The 13,546-nt window shown below is 44.3% G+C and overlaps 1 protein-coding gene across 18 annotated transcripts in view; it reads right to left on the bottom strand.

Annotated features, from left to right (window-relative positions):
- The window catches only part of LOC140305303 (regulating synaptic membrane exocytosis protein 1-like), a 91,452-nt gene that overhangs the window by 2,508 nt on the left and 75,398 nt on the right, over positions 1 to 13,546 (bottom strand). For 12 of the 18 annotated variants that reach the window (XM_072384093.1, XM_072384101.1, XM_072384097.1 and 9 more), the window contains 8 exons: positions 13,262 to 13,375; positions 12,803 to 12,909; positions 10,918 to 11,021; positions 10,646 to 10,806; positions 5,557 to 5,774; positions 1,492 to 1,689; positions 368 to 469; positions 23 to 162 (listed from right to left, as the gene is read on the bottom strand). In XM_072384093.1, the coding sequence (XP_072240194.1) occupies positions 23 to 162; positions 368 to 469; positions 1,492 to 1,689; positions 5,557 to 5,774; positions 10,646 to 10,806; positions 10,918 to 11,021; positions 12,803 to 12,909; positions 13,262 to 13,375 (1,144 nt within the window). Of the gene's footprint in view, positions 1 to 22; positions 163 to 367; positions 470 to 1,491; positions 1,690 to 5,556; positions 5,775 to 8,590; positions 10,452 to 10,645; positions 10,807 to 10,917; positions 11,022 to 12,802; positions 12,910 to 13,261; positions 13,376 to 13,546 lie in introns of those variants that run through there. The other 6 variants (XM_072384106.1, XM_072384105.1, XM_072384104.1 and 3 more) reach the window with 2 other exon arrangements.

Raw genomic sequence — 13,546 nt, forward strand, 5'->3', positions numbered from 1 at the left:
GAGAAATAAATCTCCGGCTCACCTGTAAGACTTTTCCCTGCGGGCTCTCCTCAAACAGCAGTGCTTGCTGGTACAGAGGGTCAAGTGTTTTCCGTGCAATCTTGGTTTTCTTTTTGGCTACGTACGCTCCATTATTCAGGAGATAGACTTTGACATATGGCGCTGAAGGCAGAGGGAGAACAATAAAAAAGCCATTAGTGGAGAACACAATATGATCTACACCAACTCTCACAGCTGGATTTATTCTTCTGGGAGGGGAGGGGGCAGAGGGAGCTTCGGCTCAGTGTATGCGCTGGATTACAGAGGATGTGCAGTGATAATGCGGCGGCTGCAGGAACGAGTCGCTCTGTGGTATCTGGGGCCTCACCAGGGAGAGATTTGGATCCCGGCTTTTGTACGAGTCCTCGAGCTCTGATGACCTCCACCTCCAGCTGGCCCTTTTTCTCCATCATCCCAATCTGGATGTCACCTTGGTAAGCAAGCGCAGAAAGATAAAAGATGGCTGGTTTAATGCAAAAGGAACACATCAGTGTCAGCGTTTCCAGTAAAACTGTAAAAAATTATCTTGGTTTTGGATCATTTTAGACAAGACACCTCATCCAAATGACTGTGACTCATCTCAATGCTGCAAAACAGGGATGAGTCAGAGCCTGAGATTTCATTCTCTTCTACTTTTAACTAAAAGTGGACACACAACACAAGGCAGCTGAGAGCTTCACTACGCTTTAATGAACAGATTATGAAGTAAGGTTTGGGTGAGATGAAAGTCCAAAAGCACGCCACCTGGGCGGGTCGACCTGCATGCCTCAACTATGGCAAGGCTTCATTATCGGTAATATTATACTATTTAAGATACCCTTCAATTACTCAGATAATCTGATGAAATGTCTTCTTTTTCAAGTAGGCCTGAGTCTGAGCTTTAAAGTTAGAAGAGAAGTGATGACAAGAACAGACCTGAGACGAGTCAACAAGGAGAGATGAAAATAGATGGAAAAATGCTAAATTAGATGATGCATGAAGAGACGGGGAACGGCATTATGGGACATGCAATGAAAATAGATGAGAAGAGAAATGAGAGATGAGGAAAAGCGGCAAGACAACAAGACGAAAGAAGAGAACAGGTGAGATGAGAAGAAATTAGATGAGGACGAGAGATGGGGTGACCGGTATTTCAGAGAAAATAAAGGAGATTAGATGAAGAGAGAGAAGGTGAAAAAGACTAAATAAAACAGAGATGAGAGAAGACGTGACAAAAGGAAAACAGATGAAAGATCAATTAGGAAAAGACAAGAAAGGAGACGAATAAAGGAGAGAAAAAACCAGCAGATGGGACAAAGAGCAGAGAAGAGATTAGACAAAGAAAACAAGAGAAAAGACAAGAGATAACATGATTAATGAGATAAAAAAAAAGCAAAAGTGTGGACGGATAAAACAAGATGGAGTAGACAAGAAGAGACAAAGATACAGGAGAGAAAAGACACGACTCTGTACCGATAGCAGGAGTAGCCAGAGTTTGTCTGCCCACTAACTGCGCTGGTCCCAGTCCATCCAGGAAGTCACTGAACTGGCTGCTGGCGTTGTTGGACTCTTTGCTGGGCTGGCGGCCTATGTTCCTGGGCAGCTCCACAGCCATGCCGGTCTCTGTGCTCCTCTGGATGGGTGCGCCCTTCTCCCTTTTATTCTTCCCCTCTGGGTGAAACAGGAGAGACAAAAACAGCCTTAAACCTCAGCAACGAGACAAACACGTTCACGTTTCTGAGTCAGTCTGAAGCGCTGGAGCAGCTATTTAGGATCTTTATATTCATGTCAGTAATTAGAAGAGAAGATTTGTGTCTCTCATAATGGAAGAAATGCAGATTTGGAAGTGTAAAAATGATAAATGAAGCGTTGCTGGAGCATCTAGTTGTGACATCTGGACTCTCACACCCCCATAATTTGTCATTTTTACACATTATTCCAGTTAAAAGGTGGATTTGTTACCTTTGGACTCCAAATACTCTTTTCCAGTTCTCAGCAGAACATTTCCTAAAAGGCAGAGCTTTATTTCCCATTATGCAAATACACTTCACACTCCCAGAGTGAAGCACAGGAGGAAGTTTGAGGTCCCAAAAGATGGAAAAAAGCCGTCAGTATTCTGAAAGTGACACCATAACTCCAGATATTGCATATCACCAATATCTGTCTCAAACATTTCTTCACCTCTGATCATTTTTCAAATCAATAAGAGCTTTGCGTCTTACTGATCAATGAAATACAATATTTCTCCCTGTCCTCATCAGGCCTGAGTGAGACCTGAAGAAAACCTTTATTCCTGCACAGGAAAACGTTTCAATAACAGGATTATTATACTTTAAACTTTCCTTTCTCATAAAGCTTATAGTTAGGGATGGCTCAGGTGACCCTGAAACATCCCATAGTTACTGCTGCTATAGGCCCAGCCTGCTGGGGGAGCTCCCATGATGCACCTCTCCATGTACATATGACATCATCGCTGTCATTAACTTGTGTTTCTCTCTCTCAGCAGGTATCTCTGGCCTGGTGTTACGCTGCTTCTTGTCCCCTCTTTCCTGTCCTCTCAGCCCCAGCTGGTCCAGGCAGATGTGATTTAACCCTCCCTGAGTCTCATATTGAAACTGCACGGAGCATCATGAAGAGGACAGTCAGACAACAGCAACCACGGAGCAGCTGAAACCTTAAATTCAGCAGGAATGGACACAGATTCCTCTGAAAAACTGCAACAATCACTATCCTCAGTTCAAACCATTAAAAACAAACTAATAGAACACGATGGGAAAAATGACTCTGCACTTTACAGCTTTCAGCTGCCTGAAAAGGGGCTTAAAGGTCACCCAGCAGTGGTTTCTGTCCTTTATGGAACTGATTCTCTGAGTGAGTTTGGCTCGACGTGGTGAGCCATCCTCGTTGGAAAGACTAAACCCTTCGTGGATGCTCCTTTTATACCCAATCCTGACACCCTCACCAGTTATCAGGCTGTAAAATAGTCCAGAAGTAAAATCAACTAATCATTCTTTACTTCTCTCCAAGCTTTTTTGAATCTACATTTGTTTGTATTGTCCAAATACAATGAAGATGATCAGTGAAGACCCTGAAATTCAATTCATTTGGACTTCAGTTTCTTAAATTAAGGAGCAAATGAACAAAAAAAATGATTAGCTTCGTTAGAAATTAGGTTTGTGCTTCAAATCCTTGCCAAATAAATCCGGTAAAAGCTCATGAACGACAGAAAACTTATAATCTGTGCACTGCTTGCACGAAAGCCTTAAACCAACTTTTATCTTTTAATGATTATATTTAAGGCTCACAAACCACCGACTCCTGATTATGTGTCACCCTGAGATCCACCAGCTGAAGTGGAGGTTAAAAACCAGACGAGACAGTAGCTTAGCTCAGAGTCGACCTGCCAAAGAAGAGCAGGCTGCACATCTGTGTCCTCCTTTTAATCTCTGCTTAAGGCTCGCTTTAATTCCTCTGAACATTATTAGTGTTTGGTGCCTCTTTTACAATCGTGTTTTAACCTCACTCATCAAAATTACAGGCTCGTATCTGCCATTAAAAGTCATCTCAAATCATCTTTAGACATCTAACATGAATAAGATCATGACAACCTGCATCGTATGAGACTAAGTTGAGTGAAATACCTCGGATCTAATTCAGAAATTACCCAGAAAACAGAGAAACGTGACTCTAAAACAGACCAAACTGCAGGGTCATTTCCGTCTGTGAGCTGCACAGCGAAGCATTCGTCACTGGTGGTCACACAGAGCTGATTATCACAAGATCGAGTTCGGGACTCTGTGATCTCTTGGCGTGAAGCAAAGCCGAAGCCACACCCTGACCGCTCTACTCAGTCCAGTTAATGAGCATAAACAGGAAACTGTTAGGCGGAAATATCTTACACTGCTGTGTGTCCGTAGTCGTGCTCAAACGTGCGCTCTGAGCCACCAACATGCAAACAACCGCCCCCCGATGATGCATCAGCGCCAGAACCCGCCGTGCAGTCTGGCATCATCACTCGATGGCACTAAATCCTCAAGGTTTAGCAGTGGCTCTGCCTTACCTGTGCTTGCTGTCATCCATCCTGACCTGCATGCTGAGACTTTCAAAATCTCTATTTTGTCTTTGGTCTACAACGGGTGGGAGTTGGGTGGGGGCGCGGTGAGAGACCCCCCCCCAGGCCTGATACTCTGTAAAAGCTTTTTATGTCCTCTGAAAGGACACGACGTGCAGCACTTGGCTTTCATCTTAGTGAGTGGATGCTGGGCTGTGTGACTGGGGGCTGAGCTGTGAGCGACACTCAGCTGAAACTCTCTGAAACGTGGAGCTTTTCGGTACATTTTTACTCCCCGGGACAAAGCTCTGCGATGCGTGTTCTCAGATCAGTTTGCATGTGCTTCTCAGTTCAGCTGGACTTGAGGTTTAGGATTAAGAGGTCGTTCAACCTCAACAAAACGTATCAAAAGATTTATTTAAATACACATTTGTGGCTTAATGTCACTGCTGCTGACCTGGTTTAAAGGGGACTTATTACGAGAAAAAAAGCCCTTTCTGTGCTCGACAGCACTGACTCAAAAACTCCAACATAAAGAACCCTGCCACCTTGTTTGGTGTCTGAAAACATCTTATTGAGTGAGCTCTGAGCAGAATTATCCGGCTTTTCCACCTTCATCTCCAACCACAACGTCGGGATGCATTCGCTGCACAGAGTCAGAGCTGCTTTTTCCTTTCCTATTAACAGCAGCAGCCTTCATCTAAAGTGTTTCCAACAGTGACCTGAGAATCTGGGCTTGTTGTACCATTAGACCCGGGGAAAACTGCCACAGCTCTTATGCTCTTAAAACTAAAACCCAGACAAATAGAGCAGCAGCGAAGCCCAGAGTTTACTGAGCTGAAATGAGACTTTACTATGAGGTTTGAAGGTGGGTCAACAACACATGACTCGGGATGAGACTGAGTCCAAAACCAGGGATCAGTGCCAAATGTGGTCAAATTGAAAAGTGTTTGAGGATAAAGGGTTTGGTCTGTGCTGTCAGGCTGGATCCAACGTGCTTTAAGGGTTTCTGAGCTAAAAAGATGCGCCCTGCGGAGGAATCCACCGCTAAATCCACTGCTCTGAAAAGGTAAATTAAGTATTCATTCATTAAGTATCTGCTTCTGAAAAAAGAGCAGATTATGGCTCATTTACCTCGAACTGCACAGCTCAGATCATTAAAAAAATGTCTGATCTTTTATAGTTTATATTCTTTTTAAAGCAACAACATAAAATAAGGCAAAGTTACAGGAATGTGTGGAAAATATTTGAATTTGTTCATTAAATAAGGAGTATTTGATGGTAATTGCTGGCAAGGTTAGGTCTAAGCTGGTGAAATATCAGATATTTCCCTCACATCTTCTGATGAGTTAAGAAATCATTTCACACATCTTACTAAACTCAACTTTAATGACGACATCCTACAACAATTCTGAGTACGTTTTGGAGCATTTGATGGAACATTTGCATCACACACGAACCCGTTGGGGCTTGCTTTTGCGACTCACCGGGGCCACTGATCTGTGATGTGCTGCGGCTGCGGCGGTTGCCGACGATGGCCACCACCCGCGCGCTGAGGCTCGAGCGTCTCTTCTTGCTGCCGCCGCCCACCGTGCCCAGCGCCGTGTCTGATTGGCTGCCGTCGTTGCGGTCCTGCGTGTAGATCTCTCCGCTCACGCTGGAGCTCTTCAGCATGCTGCGGCCCATCGCTGAGCGCATCTTCCGGCTGGAGGAGGAAAAAGCTGGTTGAATATGTGACTTGTTGTGTTGGGAGGGGTGGTGTTAAGCTCACTTTTACTCATACCTTACCTTTATTTATGTTTATGTTTCCGTATTTATCAGACGCTTTTATCCAAAGTGACTTACAAATGAAGATATAACAGCTATATATATGCTAACAATAAACTACATAGAAGGAACCCACTAGTCTGACTATGTCAGAGGTGACAGAGTAGAGATAGGGTGCAGGCATAGAAGGAAGTGCAGATATTTCAACAGACTGTAAATAACAGCATGGCTGAGAAGAGGATGGGAAGCGTTAACTTTCAAAGTGACTCAAATAACACGAGGAAACACCTAAATGATGACAAAACCTCAAACTACATCAAGAACAGTGACTGAGTGAGACTGAAATAAAACACCTCTGCAGAACAAAGCTGATAGGATCATGAATTCGAGTTTATTCTTCTTAAACAAGCTGCTGCACGCGAGCAGAAGCTGCAAAGTGACCAACGCTGCCGCCTGGGGTTACGGAGGAGCCACCGCATGTCCGTCCCCACAGAGGGGGTCAACGTGCTGCAGGAGAGTCCAGCTACGCTGCCCCTATCGCCCATAATCTCTGCTCCTGGTGGGCCCCTGACAGCTATGTTCCACTGGCCCACAGGAGCTGGGGAACAGGTGGAGAGAGGGAGGGTGGTGTGAGGCCTGTCCACCGCCCCCTGCAGGGTGGTGAGGGAATTGCAGGTGGAACAGGGATAGGATGGAAGGACAGCATCTTGAGGATAGAGGGGATCCAGGCAGTCACAGCACAGGAGGCATGCAAGGAGGGATCTGAGACATGCACGGGGGAGTGCACAAACACACACACAAATACACAAGCACAAAAGAGAAATCAGTCGAAACACATTTGCTGTTTCTGCTTGAAAACGTTGTTTTTGCGTGTTCACATTTAAAAAATATCTTGTGAAAGGTTTAAATTCCAAATTTCCTTCCAACAGCAAGCGATACAGATAATATCAAGGCAAATGCAATAAAAAGATTGTGCAAAAACGCCCCGAGGAGCAGCATTAAAGTGAATTATCTGAAATTAACTGGAACATCAAAAATGCAGGTAGGCGGGTAGAAGGACGATTAACAAAGGTAATAACTGAGGAAGTAGACAGGTTCAGTGTGTAAATGTAATCTCACACAACCTCAGTTCCCCCGGCAGAAGTATCCACCAAACATGAGCATTTCCATCCTGCTCTGCGTGCAAACTGACCTGAGGCCTGCAGGGCTTCTGCATCACCAGGCCACAAAGGACATCTCCCTCCCTGTAAGCTGTTCAGTTGTTAGAAATTAAGCTAACTTATGCTAGCTTCATGATCTGAAATGATCAGTTTGGTGGGGAACAAAGTGAAGCTTTGACATCATCAGGATCTCTGATGTGAACACAATCCCCCTTCAGGATGAGCGGTGAGTGAGAGCCCCACTAGAGGCTTGCTGATGTATGTTACCTTGGCTGTCCACATACTTTTGGCTGTGACTTGTGAGGATTTATCTTCTCCCGCTCTTTCTAAACTGAATAAAGACACACACGTCTTTCCACTGCGCAGACAGTGTGAGGCCAGTGTTTTTCTACCAGACTGTTTGGATTGATCTTATGTGAGACTGTGAAGAACGCCGCCCCTCTCTCCTCCTCCTCGACCTCAATACATTAACCAGCTAATAAGCTGCAGTCCATCATCACCTGGTTCACTGAGGGCCCCTGAGAGAGGGTCATTTGTCGCTGTCAGCACACTGCTACTGGTCAGCCGGGAGTGTGTGTGTTTGTGAGGGTGCACTCAATGTTCTCCTTCTATCTGCTTCAGATCAGCTGAACTTCACTTCACTTTTAGTTTAGTTGCTTATTTTCGAGTAAATAATCAACACAGTGTTAAAAGTTGGGGTTCTTTAGGCCCTTAAAACAGATATGAAACAACGCAGTGCCGGTCCAGACTGCTCCCATGAAGGCAAAACAAGCTACAGAGCAGGGATATCAATCTCCAAAACATCTCATCTCCTTTAAACAGATGGGTCGCACTCAATGCTTCCAGCAGAGCCGAGCTTCACCAGAAAACATATCATCGATGCATTTATCCATATCTCCAAAACGCAGCAGGGCAGAAATGCGGCAGGGTCAGAGTCTCCCGTGCCTGTTGGACAACATTCACATCACACGACTGACATCTAAACCTAACTTTGTGCAGTGCACTCATTTTAAGTCCAGAGTGTGCAGACTAACACTTCCACCATCCCCTCCTACCTCCTTATAAACCACCAGTGTTGAACGTGTCATCCTGCGGTGAGATGTGGATGCTGTGACAGAACCACGCAGGGAGACATCTAATGTTTACTGACAACATCGTCTGCTGATAACTTTGTTTATTTTGTGCTTATTACATGTTCTGCTGTGACACTGAGGTAGCTCAGTAAATGTGGTAAAAACATGTAAAACCAATTTTAAAGGGGAACTTTAGACCTTATTTCTGGCATGAAATACGTTCATCTGCTCACCGAGAACAGTTTGGTGAAAGTCGGCGTCCTTCAGAAGATATTTAGATAACTGGAGATCCATATAACGGAGTGAACGGGGCTTAGAGGATGCAGCCTCTAAATAAGGCATTATCTGTCTTTATTTCACCAATACTTTAAGAAGAATGAATGAATGAACGTGTGCTATAGCTCTGTTAGCTCATAGCTGCTGTTATGTGGCTACTTGCAACTATAGGAGAGCTAACGGAGGGATTTCTACACAGGCACTCTACTGGGACCACTTCATCCACACGCCCCCCTGCAGCACAGTTTATTCACTCCGTGCTCTGTGACAGTCGGCTAACTTCACACAGAGTTTGCTGCTGATAGTTTTGTGCAACATGGCAGGATATTTATCAGATTTTGACGACGTGAACGACAACTTTGAGTACGATGGACGTTCTTACCAGAGTGAATGAGCTGTGAAGCTTAGATGAACGTATTTCATGCCAGAAATAAGGTCCAGGTTTAAATAATACCGGAGTTCAGGGCCTGAGCTCATTTAAAATGAGGTGAAGTGGAAAAATGACACTTTGCATCCAGAGTGTTAGAAGCAAATTGTTCAAAATCCAGCGTTTGCGATGGTATGAGCATGAATTAGTGCCCAAGTGGCATGAGAAACATCTGTGAAGGCACCTTCAGCACAGGCTGTGCATCTATCAATCCATGCTGCCAACCAAACAATGTCTTTGTCGGGGAAAGTCTTGCTTTTTTCAGCAATACAAACCACATTCTGCAGATTCAAGGTGCTAAACTGACCTGCCTGCAGTTCCAATCTGTCACCACTAAAACACATTTTCAGTGTAGTGACATAACAGGACGGAGGACGGCCCAAACTGTTAAGTGGAAGAAAGCCAAAATCCTCCAAGAAAAGCATGTTGGTCACACTTTCAAACTGTGGAGCTGAGATCAAATGTACAATTTCTAAAGAAATATAGTCCACATTTCAGTCTTTAACCCTGAGTAAAACATTAAATAATCTTAACATGGAGCTCATCGCTGGGTGAAAACATCAGTATTTTGGGCCGGAATGACATCGCTGTTCACGGTTGGAAACAAATCTGGATGAATGAAGGCCCACATTCAGCAATATCTGGGATTAAGAGCTTCCAATGACTGCTAGTGCACTGATATCAGGCCTTCCAATCACAGGAGAGGACCAGGAGAGCGACAAGAATCAGAAGTCCTGACCACATGCCTGCCTTCGGCTCATTTCCGACCGTTGACTGGGATTTCACCCGCCGAAAGTACTGACATTTTCACCCAGCGAATGTTTAGACAAGTTGGGGAACACGCACATTTCAGCTTGTCATTATTTATTTTCTGTCTATTCTAAATGAGACTCGGGGTCAGATATCATGTTGTTTTGTTTTCACATGGTTCATTTCAGAGGGGAAGAAGCAGGAGTCGTGTAAATAAGCAGCCCTCCTGGGCTTTTTTAATGCCACTCTGCTTTAAAAGTGTAAACTAACCTTCCTGTTTGGAAATGTAAACAGTGTGGGCCTGCAGTTATGTTCTTGAATTTTTTATGTGGCTTTCTGTTAAAGTATTTCACTGAATTTTCATCAAATTACAACTGAAAATGAGCAGATAATTAAAATGTTATTTTCAGTTAAATGGAGGATTTTCATTATTTTTTCTGCGTTTTATATGAATGTTTTACACACTGTCCCAGTGCCGCTGTTTTATTTATATTTTCTGACTTCGTAGCCCTGTATTTTATAATGTTTTAAACTTTCTGGCCAGAAGAAGTTCAGATAAAGTTCAGTTCTGAAGAAGCTCGTTCTCAGACTGATGTTTTGTGCACAAACTGAGACTACAAAGTAAATATATGTAACCAGATGTTCCCCTGCTTTAACCACACAGGAGTTTAAACAGCCTTCTTGAGTTAGATGTTGAATCCCTAACAAGTTGCTGCTATCAGCAGTCATCAGTGTGTGTTGAGGGGATGCTTCGGGGGGGGGGGTATCATCGTTACCTGGACTCCCTCGTGTCTCCTGTTACAGTGTGTCTCCTGCGCTTCAACTCCTCAGAGAAGCGTCTCTTCCCTGCTGCCCTCCTCCTCTCCTCCTCTCCGTCAACCCCCCACGAGATCCTCCTTTCCTTCTTCTCATCCTCTAAAGACTTTGATCTGAGTTTGTTTTAATCCCACCGTTCGGTGTGTGTTTGCGTGTGAGTGTGTGGGTGGAGGAGACGGAGCATGCAGCATGCAGCGAGCAAGAAGAAAGAAACTTTATTAGCATGCATTAATGAAGTGATTTAAACTTGAATGGAAAAGTCTGATGACTGCCATGTGAAGTTTTGACATGTAGCCTGAACACTGACCTGAGCCGTCCCCCGGGCCGCTCTGATTGGATAGACATGTAGCTGGTGCTACTGAGGCGAGAGGCACTGCTGGCACGGGAGAGCACTGACCCATCGCTCATATCGCTGTCTGAGGATCTGGCCGACATGTTGTCGCTGCTGGGCCGCTGATTTGCGTATATCTGTGGAGAGAGACAAGAGGTGGAGGTCATATTCAGTTCAAACCAGAAACCAGTGTAAACATGACTCGAGAAGTGAGGAGGAAGAGAGGACTGGAGGTCAGAGGCGCTGACCTCCCGCTTGGTCTTCACGTCCGTCCCAGGGTCGTGGGATGCTGAGGGCCGGTAGGAAATTACAGTCTTCTGCACTTGTCGGGCTCGCTCCTCCACCGCGAGGGCTGAGGCAAGAGGAAAAAAGCAGGGGATGAGATGAAAGAGATGAAAACACATCAAGAAGATAAAGAAGTAGCAGATGTGTCTGCAGAGTTGATGCTGCAGCATCTGGTTCCTGACACTAGGTGGAGCAGGAAGTGTGTGCATGCTTTGTACATGTTCTCATTGTTAGTAAAGGGACAAATACACATGTATATCTGCCTTTTAAAAGCTTTTAGATCTATTTCAATTGGTAAATATTAAAAGAGTCTTATTTTAAATGCTTTTTGATCCAGGAATGATGGGGAAAGTTTTATATGGATAAAAGAATTGGTCCGTTTTCATATTGAAGTGAAGTCACACCTCTGTTAGATTCCCTCTTTTTTTTTTAATTAAATCAAATTAAAACTAATTAAAGTATTGGAAAATTAAAATGACAGTTTAACAGTTGAGCTGCAAAAATCTCTCTAAACCTCATCAGCCTTTGTGGTTGCCATGGGCCACAACTGTATCCCCGTTAAACTTTGACACATCTGGCCTGAGATGCTTCCACGCTGCAAGATGGAAAGATCCAACTCTGGCCTGGTGAGGTGTAAAAAGCAGACTCATTGTATTTCAGCGGTGTCTCTTATCCACAGATGTGAGCTATGGCGTAACCACGCATTCTTTGCGGGGGTCGTGTCCCCCCCAATATTGAGAAAATACCAACCTGTCCCCCCCAATATACAGAAGAAAATATGTGCAAAATGCATGTTCTCCTTTTATGAACCCTGTCAAGGGATCGGTCTCTTGTTATGTCTTATTTATTTTCAACTTATTTCCGTGTGTTACCATGGGAACGTAACGGCTGCGCCGCGGTTACCGTGGGAACGTAACGGCTGCGCCGCGGTTACCGTGTGAACGTAACGGCTCAATGAGAGTGACCCGCCGGGCGCGCCGCCGTCTCAGCAGCGGCTCTCCTTATCTTTACGTTGGACTTCTACTTTTGACGGAGCCGCTGCTCAACAGAGCAGATTGTACCAGAACAGGAAATCCAACACAGAATCAACAAAATAAACTTCCGCCCCCTTTCAAAATAAAAAAAACTTAAAACAAAAATAACATTAGACTATTAGACTTTTCATTGTTAATGCATATTTTGAGACATTGACACAATAGAAATGAACCTGGACTTAAAAGTCCTCAGCACATTTTTTGTTAAAGGAAAAGTCTGTAATTTGTTACATCATTAGTTGTCCTTATTAAAATATTTCCATAAACATGCTTTGGGTATTTGGTCGTTTTCCATTGGAAGCTGTCCTATTTGCTACAGTACTACTGGAAGAGCATAATTGTAATTGGTAGGTGTGTTTAAGGTCAGTAAACAGTAAGCAACTAACCAAAACAAAGTGGGGGGGCAGTCACTGTCTCGGAGAAATTAGACTATTCCTTTAGATGTGAACTTACATGGTCGAAGTAGTCCTCTAAACTATGTTCTAAATGTCCAATTTTTCATATATAAATAAAGAATTGTAGATAATGCTCTCAACAATTTTGTTTTTCTTGGACCCCCCCAATGTCTAAACCATGGTTACGCCCTTGGATGTGAGGATGCTCATTTTGGGCTCACAGCTATGGAGCAGCTGCCAACTGACTTTGGGGATGTTTTAGAAAAATTAGCTGCAGCTTCAGAGATAAAAGTGGTTGATTTGGGGTTTTTTTCTCATAAAATTCAGGCGACAAACTGGCCCAGAGACATGCTGTAACACAGTTTAAAGTCTACGTGTGTGTTAAATTTCAGGTATAAATAGGTTATAAACAAGCATACCTTCCTCTATGCTGCTGCTCTTTGCAGGGAGCTGTGGCAGCTGCCTGCTCCTGCGACCTGATGAGGGAGTCCCCGCTGGGGGAGAAGAGCTGCCGTGAGGGTGCGCCCTGAGTAACAGCCACAAAAAGAGAAGATATGACAGCTTTCAGAAGCTATAAATCACTTCCTTCTGTTAAAAAGTGAACCACAGGAGCAACAAACTGACTGTAGCAGTAAAGGTCAACGGTCACATCAGGAGAGGAATAAAGAAAGTGAAGGAGGCGGTGTTACAGCGACACAGTATCCTGACACATCCTAAAATACCAGTTCTGATAAGACATAAACACACTGTTCACAGGAAAAGCACACACACTCCTGAGCAGAATCTGAGGATCAATAAATAAATGTGGTACTTTAGCACCATCTAACAGCGAGGAGCACACAGGGGAGCAGAGGTGTAGTACAGGTAGGAGCATGCACCTGTCCAGCCGTGGTGAGTTAGGACAGGACCCTGACAGCACTGTCTGACCAAAGGGCCTCAGAGGGCCCCCTCTCCCTCTACTGCCCCTCAGGATAGAGGTAGGCTGGATTCGACTGCCGTAAGCAAATAAAAAGAAATATAAACTTAAAACCATGGATGGAAAACGGTATCTGAGTGAAATGATGCAGCTCTTTTCATGGCTCAGTGTGTATGCTGTCATCCAATATATTTATATCAAGTGATTCAAAAAGGGAGCAGCACCACTTCTTTCTTCCTCAGTTCCA

The sequence above is a fragment of the Leuresthes tenuis genome, unplaced genomic scaffold (assembly GCF_036924035.1).
Source record: "Leuresthes tenuis unplaced genomic scaffold, fLeuTen1.0.hap1 SCAF_4, whole genome shotgun sequence".
Classification (NCBI taxonomy): Eukaryota; Metazoa; Chordata; class Actinopteri; order Atheriniformes; family Atherinopsidae; genus Leuresthes; species Leuresthes tenuis.